At 42.2% G+C, this 16,235-nt stretch overlaps 1 protein-coding gene across 1 annotated transcript; it reads right to left on the bottom strand.

The window, feature by feature from the left end:
- Positions 1–2,059: 2,059 nt before the first annotated feature.
- chmp4ba (charged multivesicular body protein 4Ba) lies at positions 2,060–16,171 on the bottom strand. The gene is made up of 5 exons (XM_020653183.3): positions 15,812–16,171; positions 6,743–6,920; positions 6,521–6,635; positions 5,894–6,020; positions 2,060–4,968 (listed from the first exon to the last, which is right to left on the bottom strand). Exons 1-5 carry the CDS (start codon positions 16,002–16,004, stop codon positions 4,904–4,906), a joined length of 678 nt encoding a protein of 225 aa, XP_020508839.1. The 5' UTR covers positions 16,005–16,171; the 3' UTR covers positions 2,060–4,903.
- Positions 16,172–16,235: the final 64 nt, after the last annotated feature.

Genomic DNA, 16,235 nt, shown 5'->3' with positions numbered 1-16,235 from the left:
GTCCTCACACATGTTTGTTCAGCAGATATGAAAGCCAAAGTGTCTTTTGGTTAACTGCTGTCATTTTTAACATTTGGGTCAATAAAATCCAGAATTTCCTCGTTAGCAAATAATAATAATAATAATAATAATGAAAAGAATTCCCCTCACATGCAGGTCGGCTTCTCATTTAAAATTTCTGCACCCTCGTTTTTTTTTTTACAATGAGAAATCAAGGCTTTTAAATGACAATTGTGACTCTATCGACATCTCTGATCTGATGGTCCTGACAGGTGCAGGTGACCTGTCTGTTCACCAGGCACCACATGAGGGACCAATAACACAGACACTATGTTTCATTGCTGTAGCCGGTCACTGTAGCTGAATCCTCTTTTAATCTCAGCTGCACACCACTAGGGCTTTCACACTTTCTGAAATCTCCTGAAAAAATCCTGATATTTACAGGAGGAGCTGCATGTGTGAACGCAAACAGCTGAATGTTTAGCTCGGACTTCACCGGGAGTTTCTCCTGCCAGACCCCTAGTACTTTTTCCGCAGCAAGGCCGAGTGAGCTGATGTGAGAACACAACAGGATATTTTCCGGAGAATTCACCTCGAGTCAATAGGAGGGGGGAGTGACGTTTATATACTCCGATACGTCATTTAGTCAAGTGGGGACTCTGTACAACCCTAGACTTTAAATATTGATGGATGCAGCCTGAGTGACGTCACCTGTCTGTTCCTGCAGGGGGCGCTGGACTCCCATCGATAGCGGTCTCCATGCTGGAAATGCTGTCTCAGTCTAACTTTCAGCTAACCTAACGACAGGCTGAGAGCTGGATCAGGTTTTTAACCTCCTGACAAACCGTTACATCGCACATAACCATGCATAACTCGTATAATTCATAAAGGAATAATTTATCATCAGGATGCGTCTGAAAGTTGAACCATGACTTCATACTATAATATTAAATGACCTTTTCTGTAGTTTTTCTTTGTATGTAGTATGAAGTCATGGTTCAACTTTCAGACGCATCCTGATGATAAATTATTCCTTTATGAAGGCTTTATGAGGCTGCATCATAAAGGAATAATTTATCATCAGGATGCGTCTGAAAGTTTAACCATGACTTCATACTATAATATTAAATGACCTTTTCTGTAGTTTTTCTTTCATTTTGGTCAGGGAGAGGATCACTAATGTTAGTTAACAGCCTGTGGGAGACCATATACTTTTTCTGTGTTGTATGCAAAGTTCTATTAAAATGCTAATGAATGTTATTTTACAAGGACAGCTAACATCAGAACTTTGTGAAAATTGCCATATGGCTGTTGGATATCTCATAGGGGTTGAAACCCAAGGAGGGGAAGTCTTACAGCCTCGAGGAGAAGAAGCTCATCTCAGGCTACTGGTATAGTAATGTTATCCTAGAGCTAAATTAAGAACGGAGAGACACCCCTTAAACTTGAGTCTGGTGTGAATTTAGACTGCACAATTATACACAAATAGACGTGCAAGTCTAAAATCCAGTGAAAGAGTCTGAAAGGAGGTTAACTCAGGTATGTACACAACACTCAACTGTCACTAAATCAATGCAACCCTTTATTTAACAGCTTAGCTTTTGGCTATTTCAGGTCACTGGGGGTGATGTTCTGGGGGGGAGGCAGCAGAGACAGCCTCTTGCTGGCTTTGATTCAGGCGGGATGAGAAGAGCTGTAAACAAGGAGGAGATGGGCAGTGACTGGCCATCACTGCAGACCCGCCAACCGGGGGATATTGTGGTTCAGGGTAGAAAACATCTGGAGGAAGGTGGACACCACCTGACCACATTTTCTCCTGGTCAAGAGCTGCAGTCACAAGTGACTGAAGGTGCAGGCATTTCGATGTACCCAGCGGTGAGTCCAAAGGGGTGGCATGCATGGGCCCCCCTTCAAATCTGATTGGCCACCCCAGGCGCCACAGTCACAGAGCTACATGGCCGACCTCTTAGCAAGGTAAACTCCACTAGAATTCACAAGTCTCATTTCAACATGGTGTCTTTGGTATCAGGGCTGGGATCTCCAAACAGACACAAACACATTCTTTATTCATCTGTTTCCTTTATTTAAAGACTTGGATCATGTTTAAATACTATCTCAACCATCCTTCCGTCCACAGACGTGTCCCCTGACAGACGGGGAGGGTAGTGTGGATCAAACCAAAGGGGGAGGGGTGCAGCGAGCAGAAGATATATTATTATCATCGTAAAATGAAGACTAACATTAGTTATGTAAGTGTCTCCATGTTCAAATCAAATGATTCAAGAGCAGAATGGAGAAAAAAAAAAAGACTAAATATTCACAAGAGGTCACCGTGTCCATAGGCTGAAAAAACATCACACACACTCTCACACACACTCACACATCATCTTTAAACTCAAACCATGAAGGACGTCCTCAGATTACACGTCAGTGTTAAACTACAGACTGACAACAGCAGGAGGTTTCACACGTGTTGAAAGTAAAGGTGGTGTTATACGTCCTCTGGCAGCCATGACGGAGGTCCAACAACGCTGAAGATCTAAGAACGCTACTGCGCGATCATGCTAACAGCTTATTACAGAGCGACTTTAGCTAACACAGTGGTCCCATTGTTTAGAAAACTGAAGGAAAAAGAAGGCCGCTTCTCACACCTCAGTAAAAGTCTTTCTAACGCCTTTTCGGTCTCAGTCGGAGGTTTTTAGTTTTTGTCAATGCAGCAGGTTAATTTTTATCAAACGAGGCGCCGACTGTGATGGAAAACGAGCTAAACCGAAAATCACACTGCAAAAACTCACATCGTATCGGAGCGTTTGCGTGTCTAAAATATCTCCTTACACTTAATATAAGAACGCTTAGCACGTACTTTCTGCTTTGTCGTTTGTTTGGCAGCTGTTCTTACTCACTACGAGCAGTTCAGGCCTTTTTGTACATAAGGTGTGTACCTGGACTGTCAGGTGAAGGGGGCTTATATTAAAGTGTAATCAGATGTTTTCTACTAGCAGTGAGAGAATTATACTCGTTAAGATGTCAGTTTTTTTTAGTAAAAGGCACAGAAATATTACAGCGTCCGGTCGGGACATGGTCACATCTGGCTCAAAAAAAAAGAAAAGAAAAGAGGGGCGATGTGAAGCGGGGCGCCCGGAAGGCCACACTTGAGGCCTCTGAATTGAACTCCATAAACCAACAGACGACACCACTCTGGAACTGTTAAAACAAGCCTATAGCCTCCATATATCAAAGAGGAAACATATTAAGCATCCAAACAGTTTTAGCAGTTGCTCCCAGCTAACCCACCAGGATAGATTCAGGTTACTGGGAGGAACTTTTTGGGTTTTACCGAATTTAGTGTCGACTCCTGTGGACAAACGGGTTGATAGTCTCTTTCCTGTACATGTTCAAGATGTGTTTTCTCACAAATGAAAAATAATCGCTCTTTTAATTAACACGTCTAACGTGCACTTTGCTGTAGGACAAGAAAGCTGCTTTGACGACGTGTTGGTAATCGCCTCGTGTGACGCCTTAACCCTCCGGCAACAGTTTCAGAAAATAAAAATAACAAAATGGGAAAAGGTCAATCTTGTCTTGTTTGCGTTTAAAGATTGTTTTCATAGACATCGATACGAGTCTCAGACAGTTTCATTACCAGCCAAAAAGTCCTCAGAGGAGCTTTAAAGACAATTTGAAGAGACTTTGAAGAATCGAGAATTTATCAAACAAAATTATATTTGTTAATTCAGCAGTTTTTCTTTTTATGTGAATTATCACACGCTTCCAAAATCTGTGAGAATAATCCAAAAGAGGTCAAAGGATTTCACGCTTATGTCTGTCACACAGGAGGCAAAGATGTTTTTTTTTTTTTTAATTAAATGATTACAAACATGAAGTTGTTAACGTCTGGGAGGCTAGAAAAAGCGTGTAAGGTCGTCAGAATGTTTGATCACTGTGTAAATTAGCCAAATCCGGTAGCAACGTTTCGATACTGAAAAATGTATTTGTGCATTCAGACTGTGTGCCGGAGTTGGAGTGTCCAGGACTTGTGTTTTTGTTGCCATGGTATCAAACATGTATGAGTATCGCTTGATTTTTACCAGTACAGGTTGTTAAATGAAGCAGCAGCTGCGTATTAATGATGTTAAAAATCTCGTTCTATTACCAGTATTCTTCCTCCAATAGTTGTTGTCTTTCCTCCGTTGGCTGACAGACATAAAACATATGAACCTCCCGGTACAGAATGTTTTTATAGCTTTCAACGCGTCATCAACCTGTAGTTTAACTGTGACATTTCAATGAGAAAAATCCTCAAGCTTTTCATTCCTCTTCGTTTGCTGCTGCCGAGGTTTGGCAGAGAAGCTGTGGATGGTTGGATGATGTCGCCGTCATCGCAGAAGAGCAGAGAGATGAAGACGCAGGAAGCAGAAAAATGGCTGAGTCATGTTGTCTTTCTGTTTAGTTTTTCCCCCCCAAACATTTGTTGATTCTTCACATTCCTCTTAGAAACAAGCCTTTCCCCTGTTCCTCCGCACACCCTGCCCTCGAAGTATGCACTTGTGCCCTCCTGACTTAAGTGCTCACTCGTGCGCTCTTACAGAGACCTTCAATATAGAGAACCACAGGCTGCTAAGGGCACGACTTTTACTCAGTGCCCTTTAGAAAGAGAGGAGTGTGCAGCCGGAGCAAGAGAGATTCTAACATTAATCAGAGGAGAACAGCCTGGGTGCATTTCATTTGGTGTCAGTGAATTTGTGCACAAGTGCATACTTCAGGATGAGGGTGAGGTTAGATGTTGGGACGTCGGCTTTAAGACAGAGCAGCATGCCAGCAGCCCAGAGTCCCTGTCTCTCTTCCAGATGTCTGAGAGCAGCCTGGTAGCGCAGAGACAGACAGGAGAGGGGCGCTGGTTAGCTTAGTTAGCGGCCCAGGCCTCCAGGTCAGCCATGTCATCCTCGTCTTCTTCCTGCTTCTTCTTGGCTAAAAAAGAAACGAGCAGAAAAGAACAAACACTAAATTCAACTGTCCTATAGTGTATTGTTCAGTGATGTTGATAGTATGCTCTAGGCTTGGGCGGTTTACAGTAAAATGGCAAAGGTATCAGTTTCATTTCCATCAAAAAATAAAATAAAATAGTCGCAGCTTTTCTTGACTTCATGGTAGCGGTTTCAGAGGCATAATATTTTGGGCCAGGGGGGGTCACAGACCAAAACATTTGTCTGAAATTGTCACGTGTGAAGCTACTCAAACAATCAAATCTTTTTGTCAGAGTCAACACGCCTTTTGAGATAAAATAGGAACACAGAAGCGGATGAACTTAGCATCATCCACAGCAAGCAGCTGCAGAACAATATTAAAATGAAGGCACACAAAGCTTCTGTTTTACGACGTACGAGTGGACTTCTCTCTCTCTCTCTCTCTCTCTGTCTCTTAACTATATGGATAGAAAAGGTCGACAAAGGTGCGCCGATAGCCGAACGGGTTATGTTGTGTGACCCATGTATGGGGGCTGAACTCCTCATCGCAGCGGCTCTGGGTTTGAATCCGACTGTTCCCCTTTGTATCATGTCATCCCCCACTCTCTCTCCTCCCAACACTTCCTGTCTCTTTTCAGCTGTCCTTCATAACATAGGCAAAAAATGCCCAAAAAAAAAACTTTAAAAAAAAGTAAAAGGTGGGAAAATAGCTATAAAATAATATACTTGGGCATCCCTAAAAATGTTGACAGCATGACGTCTATAAACATGAATGATTTAGCCGGCTCCTCTGAAGTCTTACAACGTGGTCTTCACTGTAATACCGTTTACCCCGGGACCATGTGGGGGAGGTTTAACGAAACTCTAGTGCGCTGCATACTTTTCCTGCTTTAGTTAAACAGAAGTGTTATTTTAGTGGCATGTAATACCTGGTTTAGCAGGTAGTGATGTAGACGGTACGCTGGGTAGAGGAACGTCCGCTGCTCCTTCGATTTCCAGAAGATTCTGGTCGAGCTCTTCCTGTTCCAGCTCCTCCAGCTCAGCCATAAGCTCATCCTGAAACCAACAGACACAAATGTTTGAATTCAAGCGGTCGAGTTTGAGCAAAGTGTAACCGCTACCTGGTACCACTGGATTGATAAATTGATATTCTATACAGGAAGCATCGAAATAAACAAACCTCACACCTTTACTACCTTCAGAAAAGGTGCCAGGTATTATTTTGATGCAGCCAAGCTACACACACAACCGCATCCAATGCACATTTGCACAAAATGTTTGTAGGGCAAAAAACCTTCACAGTATCATCAAATCCATTAACATTTCTACACGTGTTGGGATTTGTTTATTGATTCTCTGCAGCAGCACCTTTTGTATTTACAAAAGGTAAAATAAATAAAATAAAATAAATAAAGGAAACTATCATATTTTGTGTGTTGTTGTATCAAAAGATGTGGTGTTGATTCAATCTTTAAAATGTACTTGTAATGAAATAACTGGTTTAAAGACAGGTAAGGTTCCTGAGAGGAGGAAAGGGTTCTCGTGTTTGTCCTTACCTCGTCGAACTCTTCCCCGAAACCAACCGGTCTGGAAATGACGTCCGAGATTTCTTGAGCCACTTCTTGTTGTTCTGTGATTTCAGCCATTAGATCGTCTACTTTGTCTATGTCCCTGTGAGAGAGAGAGAGAGACAGAGAGAAGAAATTATTAAATATATTCATTCATGCAAATATGCTTCAAAATGAACTAATAATCTTCCTCCTTAAAGATTCTCTTACATGTTCTCATGAGCGGCCTTCATGGCCTTGGCGGCGTAGCCCATATTCTTGAGCACTTCTGTGTTGGTGTTTGCGTTCTCTAGCGCCTCCCTCTGGAACTCGATGGTAGACAACGTGCCGTCGATCTGAGCCAGCTGCTTCTCGTAGCGCTTTTTTCTCTTCAAGGCCTGCAGAGCCGCTGAAACACAGAAGAAAGGTCAAAGTAAGTTCAGGAGACAAGAGGAGGCTGAGCCGTGGAGTCTTAAGTCTGGTTTAAGCAAAATTACTATTGTTATAGTTTCTAATTCTGCCACATTCTCCGCTTTTTTATACAGGAAACCATTGCGACTGAAACTGAGAGCATCATGTTGGAGTACAAGCTGATAAATATTGAGCAGCAGTTGATTACGCTGGCTTGTAGCATTCTTCCTTCTACAATTCACTTAGCAGACGCTTTTATCCAAAGCGACGTACATCAGAGAGTAAGTACAACACAAGCAAGGATCTAGAAAAAAGGGAACAATGTCAAGAGCAAACGATCAGCTTTGAGTCCGATTGGACAAACAGGTGCTGACAGGCATTGCACAGAGGCAAAGCACAACATTGACGGCAGTTCTTGAGAGCTCTAATTAGTATAGAAACCATCTTATAAGTCGTCGTTATCAAACAAAATCCTTCAGCAACAGATTTATGAAAACGGCGGCAAAATCGTGAATGTTGTAAATCCAGAAATACGATGATACCCAGCGGCCCAATCACAAGTTTTATGGTTGCATGCATCGTTTCAACGCATTGTAAAGGCCCTGACACACCAAGCAGACGGCAAAAGAGCTAGTGGCAACGAAAGCAAAAAAGTTGGCAAAGACTCCAGCCAGCAACCAACCACCACGTACGCTCTGCACATGCATGAGAGGAAATAACTCTCCATGCCAGCAGTCTGTTTTTACACATCGCTGTCGCTCGTATTATAGGTAGTCTACAAATGGAGAATAATGTCTGATAAAAAGTTGAAAAAGGCGCTGGCGTCGTCAGCCCTTGGTCTTTTAGTGGAAAAAGAAAAGAAACGGTGGAGGAGACAAATAAGGAGAAACCTCACTAATGGGTGAAAACATGGATACTACAGCAGCATGCTCAAGGGGCTTTCCTGAACCTGAGTTGAGAGCTGGAGAGAAATGAAACCTCCCAACAGCCAATCAGAGAGATTCCTATCACCGACGCCGATTCAACGTCCCACTAGGACCGACGGCCGACTACTTGGTGTGTCAGGGCCTTAAGACTTTTGAGGAGCTGCACGACAGGCTTTCGCCGTAGGTACAGAGCTATGGGAGGTATAAATGAGGCTTTAGGCGGTTTACAGTCCCGCATGTTCTCTCAGTATAAAAACAAACTAGTAGGTGTTAAGGACCTTTTTAGGGATTAAAACGTGTAGCCTTCATTTACAATTGTTCTACAACACTTCCAGTGAACATGGGAGAGTGCAACACAGACGCATCCCAAGCAGTGAGTGATGATTCCATCACCTTTGTATTTGTTCTGCGTGACAATGCAGCAGAAGCACTTTGCTTTTTTTGGTGAGTGATGGAGGACAGATTAGCGGCAGGAGCATCTGTGCTGCACTGAACTGTTTGCGTGCTGAGTTATAATGTTTGTCCTGATGAAGCACGACTCTGTTAATCTGATAAAATCCTGTCTGAGACAAATCTGTGCCTGCAGACGTCGTGGGCAGTTCAGTTTGTCTCTCTTTAACGAGGCCGACATCTTAGCACGCTCACTGAAGCCTCATCCAAAATGAACACGATCAATGTATTTAAGAGTGTGACACGACTGTGGGATGTTTTGGGATTTGGGGATAATGTGGCGGTCAGATTTTACATGGGTTATAAAAAGGGATAAACGACTGTTATTACCCGTGCTGGTGTTTCAGGGATGTTTCATTATCTTATAACCAGAACTCAGATGACAGAAAAATAATATGGGTGCACCCTGATGTATGTTTATAGAAACATCTGATAGAAGTTCATGTAAACTGGGCACATTTATCAGCACAGAAGAAATTAAAGCTGTCACCCATCCAATCGCTGTACACACATCACAGGAGAACTACAAGATCATGCGGAAATAAAGAGAAAAACATGCAGACAACATGTTGCTTTGTCTTTCTGAGCATGATTTGTTGTTTCTTCGGCGCCTATTTGGATGTAATGTTAATAAAGTGATGAAAAATACGATCCTGAGTCTGTATATTGTGCTTTATTTTGAAATTGACCGGACGCTCTGTGAGTTTCCTTGTCTGACTTCCTGTCCAGGTTGTTCTATTCTGTCCAGCTTGATGTGTGCCTGCAGCGTACTCTGTCGAAAATAGACTCGCAGCATATTTGAAACAGGGCAGAGCGTAGTGACGCTGCTGGAGACGGACCGCGGCGCCCGCTGTGAAAACACAATGATTGACTAGAGTGGCAGCAAACTAATGCGTAGTGCGTCGTGCTGACAGCCCGCGGTGGGCATGGAGTATGTGGAAATTGGGTGTTAGCCCATCAATGTATTTAATACTGAAGTGGGAAAAGTGATGTCTGTACACTCTCTGTTTACCTGCAAAGGTTGCTGTGTGCCGAAACCATAGCAACAATCATCTAAACTACAACGAGGGATTCCCCTGTGATGTGGCATTGGGAAACACGTCAGCAAGGGAGCCGGTGATACAAATCTGCTGAGTCATACTTGAGGAGGAAGGGAGGCGATGAATTCACCAGAGATGTGAAGTGTGTGTGTGTGTTGGATTAAAGCTTCAGTTAAGAATCAAGGGTAGACGATAAGAGATATGACGAAGGTTTGGGTTGTTCTTGTTGTCGCCCTCATGTGCAGCAGCGGGGAACTGGAACTATTTGTGAACTTCAGTAAAGTGCAAAGTTCAGTCATGCTGTTATCTGGTCCGCACACAACAAGACATTGCCGTTAACACAGTTCAAACTCCTGCAGACATCAAGAGAATTAAAATATTACTTTAATTCAGAACTTCGCTGATTTCTTTGGTTAGAAGTCCCTGAATAAGCAAACAGTGGGCACAGTGAGAGGGTTTCAGAGCATAACATCACTTGGAAGTATCTCTGAGGCCCTGTGTCTGCCTAGTGTTTTTTTCTGAGCGCCAGTGACTTTTAAAAAATGTTTTTAATGAGAGAGAGCTCGCAGTAGAAAGCGGCCGCCTGGAGAAAAAGTGCAGCACCCAGCGTCTTTTTTTCCAGGCGCTATGCCTTTATTGTGCGCCCACTCCAAGCACTCAAGTTTAAAATCTTTCAACTTTTCAAAAAGGCACTGTTGACCTCATCAGCACACTTTTCCAATTGTATAATATTCCCCGTAGTTTTGCCGCCCACAGATCGTGTCTCGTACCAACATCCTCCTCGCTCCACGTCTGATCGGGAAACAAACGATCCCAAATATAAAACATGCATTAAAAAGTAACGGAGCAGTGTCGGTCAACACACACACACAAACACTTTGTGCAAACGCTCCCGAGCACACAGCCAGCGCTTTTCTGCCCGGAAATAAACGCTAGGTGGACACAGGGCCTATCTTACCATGTGGCTCTGCCTAACGGCCGGTGTACACTGTTCAATTTCAGGCTGATTAAAACATGATTTCTTCAATCTAAAATCGTGATGAATTTCATCTGAAAAGCGCGCTTTACAGTGGTGCACCACCGCAGTTCACAGCCCGATCGGCTGCTCCCCAAGATGATTTTCTGGCATGTTTTAAATTTTGGTCGTACGACTGCAAACACTCGCACAGTGAGAGCAGAGACACGAGCTGATTCCTGATCGTGTCTGCACAAACAGAAAGTGTCTGAAACCAAACCTCTAACCTTAACCTCCATCCCGATTCCACTCATAGAGTGTGAGCTGTCATTCCACCGCACCTTTTCTACAATCCTACACGCCGGGCTTTAGTGAAGCCCCACAAACCGACCCACGAACAGAACTATAAACATGGGCAAAAATATCTTTTGTTTTTTTAAACAAATGAAGACAAACTCTTGAAATGTTACGGGCAGCATCCGAAGCTTTTGAAAAATTATGGTCTGCAAGAAAAACTTCAGAGACATCTATGTACAGCTAATCATGCATCTAAACAAACAATGGTTAGAATAAATAAATAAATAACTGGGTTTTACTTTTTCACAAACACCTTCATCAGCCTCCTGCATGTTGTCTTTCTGGTCCACAGGAGCCAGACAGCCGCTGACTGATCCATCTCATCTGATTAAATCAGCACTCAGGTCTATTCCTGGACTGGTAACATCATAACCAAACATCATACAAATATAATCTGAGTACTGTACAGCTGTGTTCAGACTGTACCTGTTTCACAAGGTCACTGTATATCTATGATCTTGTTTTTATCAAATGTTCCTGCTCTTTTCTTATACAAACACCATGAACATTTCACGGGTAACATGACTGTCTCTAGGTTCTGCTACCAACAATATGCAGCTGACATAAGATACACAAGTTATTAATATATCTGGAGGAAGCCTAACCATTGTTAAGAACAATTGGGAGAAATTATCCATTAAAGGCAGGGTTCGTAATTTTATCCAGATCCACATTTCAGATTTTAGATGAAATTGTCTTTAGGTGCTGACAGAAATGAATAACTCATGTGCTCCGAAAAAGGAACAAAGAAAATCTGTCATCCGTAGTTGTTTCCCATTCCCCAGGTAAGCAAGGGCCTGCTGTAGTTTTCTGAGTTCCTACAATTTTTTTTTTTTTTTTATTTCCAAATGAGGAGTTGAGAGTGTGTGCAGCAGCAGGTGGCCGCCCAGAGAAAAAGCGCAGCATCATACATCCTTTATCCGAGCGCTCCGGCTTTTTTGTGCAGCCGCTTCGAGCGCTCCCAGTTAAAAAAAAAAATCATCCTCCTTGTTGCGACAAGTTACAGCATAATTTTAATTTTTTTCTTGAATCAAATCAAGTTGTTGCAAAACCCCGATGATGACATTCTCTAGGTTTTCTTCCACATCGCTCCACCTTTTTTTTTTCAATAACTTTTAGGAAGGAACTTATTTTTGAGCAAGCCTTAGTGACAGGATGAAATATGTTGAAAATCAGGTTTCAATGTGAGAAGCTTTTGTCCCGTGTGATGAGGAAAGAGACGTTTAGATGAGCTGACAGTGGCAGTGGTCTGTGAGGAGTCATGGTTACATCACAGATCTCTCAGAAGCCACAGCTGGCAGTCTGACTTTACGCAAGTAGTTTTTGTGGTGTGCCAAACCTTCTTGCAGCAATGATCAGCATCCTTCTACACAATCTTAGTATAACAATAGTTTGGATTCTCTCCTGAAAAACTTCCATCAGAGACGTATAATCGTACAATGACATCACATTTTTGTGTTTTTATTACTTTTATTTCTTAGTTCAACTAATGAGCTTTGACTTAAAAGTAAAAAATCTAACGATAGTGAAACCTATTTGGATTTGACGGCAACAAAGAAATAGAAGTCCTCCTTGTCACCCAATACAAGGACAGTTTTTAGTTTCTAACACACCTAAAATTCCTGCACAATGTCTGAATTGCACAACGACATCGGCAACGTTTCTGTGTGTTTTTGTGAAATTTAAACAGTGTCATCTCCCCCGCTCTCTGTGAGTTTGTAAGAGACATAAACTTAACTTTTGCAGCTTTATCATACTACAACAGGACTTGAGGAACATCATTATTTGCCGACCCATAAATTTGAATGGACCTCCCCTCAGCAGATCTGGGTTAAAAAAATGATTATTAGGTTGTTTTTTCTCTGGCTGTTCGATACTATGGATCATTTAAAAAACATAAACTGTAACATTTTAAAACATGTGGTATCGAAAGGCTTCAAAGGTTGAAGGTTTCCTGTTTCCTCTGTCAGTCACGAGATATACTTGCTAGTTTTGCTCCAGGAGGTTTACTATGAAACATTTAAGCCTCACAGTTTGAATTGAATCAGTTTGTTTAAACTTTATAGTGACACTCCCATGAAGCCAAACGTTGTTATGTCAGTAGATGATATTTGCTGTTTTCACAGCTCTCTAAAAAGTACAGCAGACCTTTTCACAACGACCATTTCATTTTCAAAGTCGTCCAATCAGGCGTCTCTGCTCGACAACATAGTGGGAGAGTAACTGTGTATGTGTGAGTGTGTAAAAAGTCCAGAACGTTAGCACCAGTGCTAGTTTGGTTCTTGATTTTCCTCATCTACAATTCTACAATTCACTTAGCAGACGCTTTTATCCAAAGCGAAGTACATCAGAGACTAAGTACAACATGAGCAAGGATCTAGAAACAAGGAAACAATGTCAGTAAGTGCAAGGCAGAGGCAAAGCACAACATTGACGGCAGTTACTGAGAGCTCTAATCAGTATAGAAACCATCTTATAAGTCTTCGTTATCAACAAAACCATCGTCATTACCATCATCATCATCAATAATATCGAGACCTTCGTCATCATTAAGGTCGAAGCAGGTATTCATAAAGAGCTTTGTCTTTAGCTTTTTCTTAAAGGTGCAGAGGGACTCTGCAGATCGAATGGAGTTTGGAAGTTAATTCCACCACCGGGGGGCGACAGAGGAGAAGAGTGTAGCCAGCGTCTTAGGACCCTGTTGTGAAGGTTGGATCAGACACCTTCTGTTGGCAGAGGGTAGACCTCTTATTGACAGGAAAGGCTTTTTCCCCATCATTCAAACCAGAAACAACATGGTGGCTTTGTCGTAATGTAAAAATATGTTTTTATAAATATACAGAGCACTGAAATCTCATTGTGAACGCATTTGGTGCAAGATATTTTTCATGTAGTTTCTGAATCTTGACCCATTTGGCCTAAATAAAAAAGTTGGTTTGACCTTCGTTTTGTATGCTCTGCTGTGACTGACAGCTGTCTGTGAGGCCGTGGAGGTTCACGCCCACAAGCAGCAGGGAGACTAGGCGACAAGTGAGGTCTTTGCGACTTGTGGTATGTAGTGGAGCTGCACCGGTAGATGACTTTTAATCATGTCTTGTCTTTTAGCTCTAAAACATGAGCAGATTCATCCTCAGTTAAGCTCAACAAACAGACAGGTAGTACTACACGCTTCTGCAGAAACACGGCTGCTCAGGTTTCCAGAAAGCTGCATTTTTCCCCCCACATATTTTGTCATTTTGTGCTCAGCATACAACCCTTAGTCATACCTGATTATCTTGTTGACAGTTATAAGGGGCCTGTCGCTGCATGCGTTGGCAGGGAGTTGGTGTGTTACATGAACTGCTTCCCATAAATCATCACAAAGCAAACAGGTGTGTGTAGTACGAGTAGGATCTGAATTTTATCTGGATCCAGCAGTTACTATTTTTGGCTTGTTTGATGTCTTGGCATTTTCCCTTTCTCCTCCCAACCTATAAAATGACAGTTTGTTAAGGCCTAAATCTGCTGAGAATTAAATTGTTTTCTTCTGTGCAGAAGGTTTTTGTGTTTATAATCATCAGCCATAAGTGTGCCATGTTTATGCTGCAATAAAAGTCAGCTGCGGTGCTCAATGCTCCAGCACGCATTGGAAGAAGAACGACAAGAACCCCATAAAAATGTAGAAGAATTTGAGAGTCTGGTTGTCTGCTGTGCTGAGCTGCAGTGAGCTCATCAACTGTGGACCTTTACAGCAATATACTCGTGGCAAAGGCTTCACAAACACAATATAAACCTGTTTACACTTCTACCCTGCTCTGATCATTATCAGTCACAAACCTGTCCGTAGTCCTGCTCACTCCCTGTCAACAGCGATGGCCTAAAAGATAATCTTCATGACCTGAAATTACCTCGTTTTGATTATTTAAAGATTTAGAAAACATACTAAAAATCATTCATTAAAGTCATTAAATGCTGATATGAGTGAATGTATCTATGGTTGAAAACATGCCCTGGCTGTGATAGTTACAGAGTTAAAGGGCTATTTACTTGATAAGTCAAGACAATCACATAAATACCTACAAGGACACGTTCAGGAAACTATTTCATGACCTGGATCCGTTGTTACACAGCGCACACACTCATATCTCAGCAAGTTAACAGTATTTGTTATGTGGGCAGTTTCTAGGCCAAACCTCTAACACCACTTATTTCAAGCTATATTCACCTGACAAGTCCAGGTAAACATCTTTTATCAAGATATTAAAGCAAAAAATACAGCCTTATGTGAAGTGTCTTGAAATTAGCTGTAAGGCAAGTTAACTTAATGTAGCACCCGTCGGACACCAGGCGGTTCACACAGGCACAAAAAGCATTTCAAACATGTACAATCTGTGTGTGGTTGTGCTGCTTGTCCTCAAAATGTGGGGTTCATATTTAGCTGTTTATGTGACCTGCTGTGTGTACTGTTGCAAAGTTTGTTAGTTTATTCTCAAATTGTTGTCTGTGTCTTTCTACTTTTCCCTTTTTTAACGTATAGTGTCTTTGAGTCCTTGAAAAGTGCTTTATACATAAAATGTATTATTTTGATCGATCTAAAGTAGTTAGTATGACTCATTTTTAAGACTTCAGTCAATAATGCCTGCTACGTTTACAGATATTCTTACTCATTACAAGCCTTCATGGCCTCATTTGTTGCTTTGTAGACCTTGAAATAAGATGTTTTGTCTGCTCTTGTCAGGTGAATTTGGATTATAATGAGTGCAATTTGACATTTTTTACATGAACTTTGACAAATACACTTGCTAAGATTGTAGATTTAGCCGTGTGAGTTACTTTGGGTTGGGTTTCATTGGCACAGATCGTCAGTGACAGTCTCAAGGTTGACAGCTTCCCTTGACGATTACAGCCAAGACTACTTTTATAACTTTCTCTGAGACATATTAAGCTATACTTTGTCCCTATAAATTCTCCCTGGTTAATTTATTTAAAAGCATTCGTGTTAACATTGTTCTGCACTTAAAATAGCTTTTAAAGAGTCAGGCGGTCGTGAGGACAGCCGCTGTGTTCATGTCCAACTCGTCAACTTTCCTCTTCCTGATTGGTTAGCCTGCGGGCTAACTAACTAACTATCCAACTAACTCGCTAGCGCTCTTTAAAACTAGTTCAGGATCCTGTTTCTCACCTCGTTTATTTTTTGTGCCGTTCTTCTTCGCCGTCATGAGCTCCTGGTCGATCTTCTTCTCTAGGAAATCCTGTTTTTTGGCCAACATCTCCTCGGTCTCTCGGAGTTTCTGGATAGCCTCCTGGGGTGTCGCCGATTTCCCACCCTTTCCCCCGCCACCGAATAACTTCCCGAATAAACCTCCACCGGACATTTTGCCACTAATTGTAAACAATTAACACTGGATTAACCGTAACCAAACAGCGCCGGTGCTGTTACTCCGAGCGGGTATTCGTTAAATTGTCGTCTCTCTCGGTAACTCCCGTCGCCGAGCTGCAGTTCGGCTGCTGTTGTTGTTTTTGTCTCTTCTTCCGCTTTTCCAGACAGGCCTCGTGATGTCATTACGTCAGCGCTGTTAGGAGGCCTCGTGATGTCATTACGTCAG

This window comes from Labrus bergylta, chromosome 5, assembly GCF_963930695.1.
Source record: "Labrus bergylta chromosome 5, fLabBer1.1, whole genome shotgun sequence".
Taxonomy (NCBI): Eukaryota; Metazoa; Chordata; class Actinopteri; order Labriformes; family Labridae; genus Labrus; species Labrus bergylta.
The sequence above is the reverse complement of the archived record's forward strand: the minus strand, read 5'-3'. Positions and strand labels throughout refer to the sequence as shown.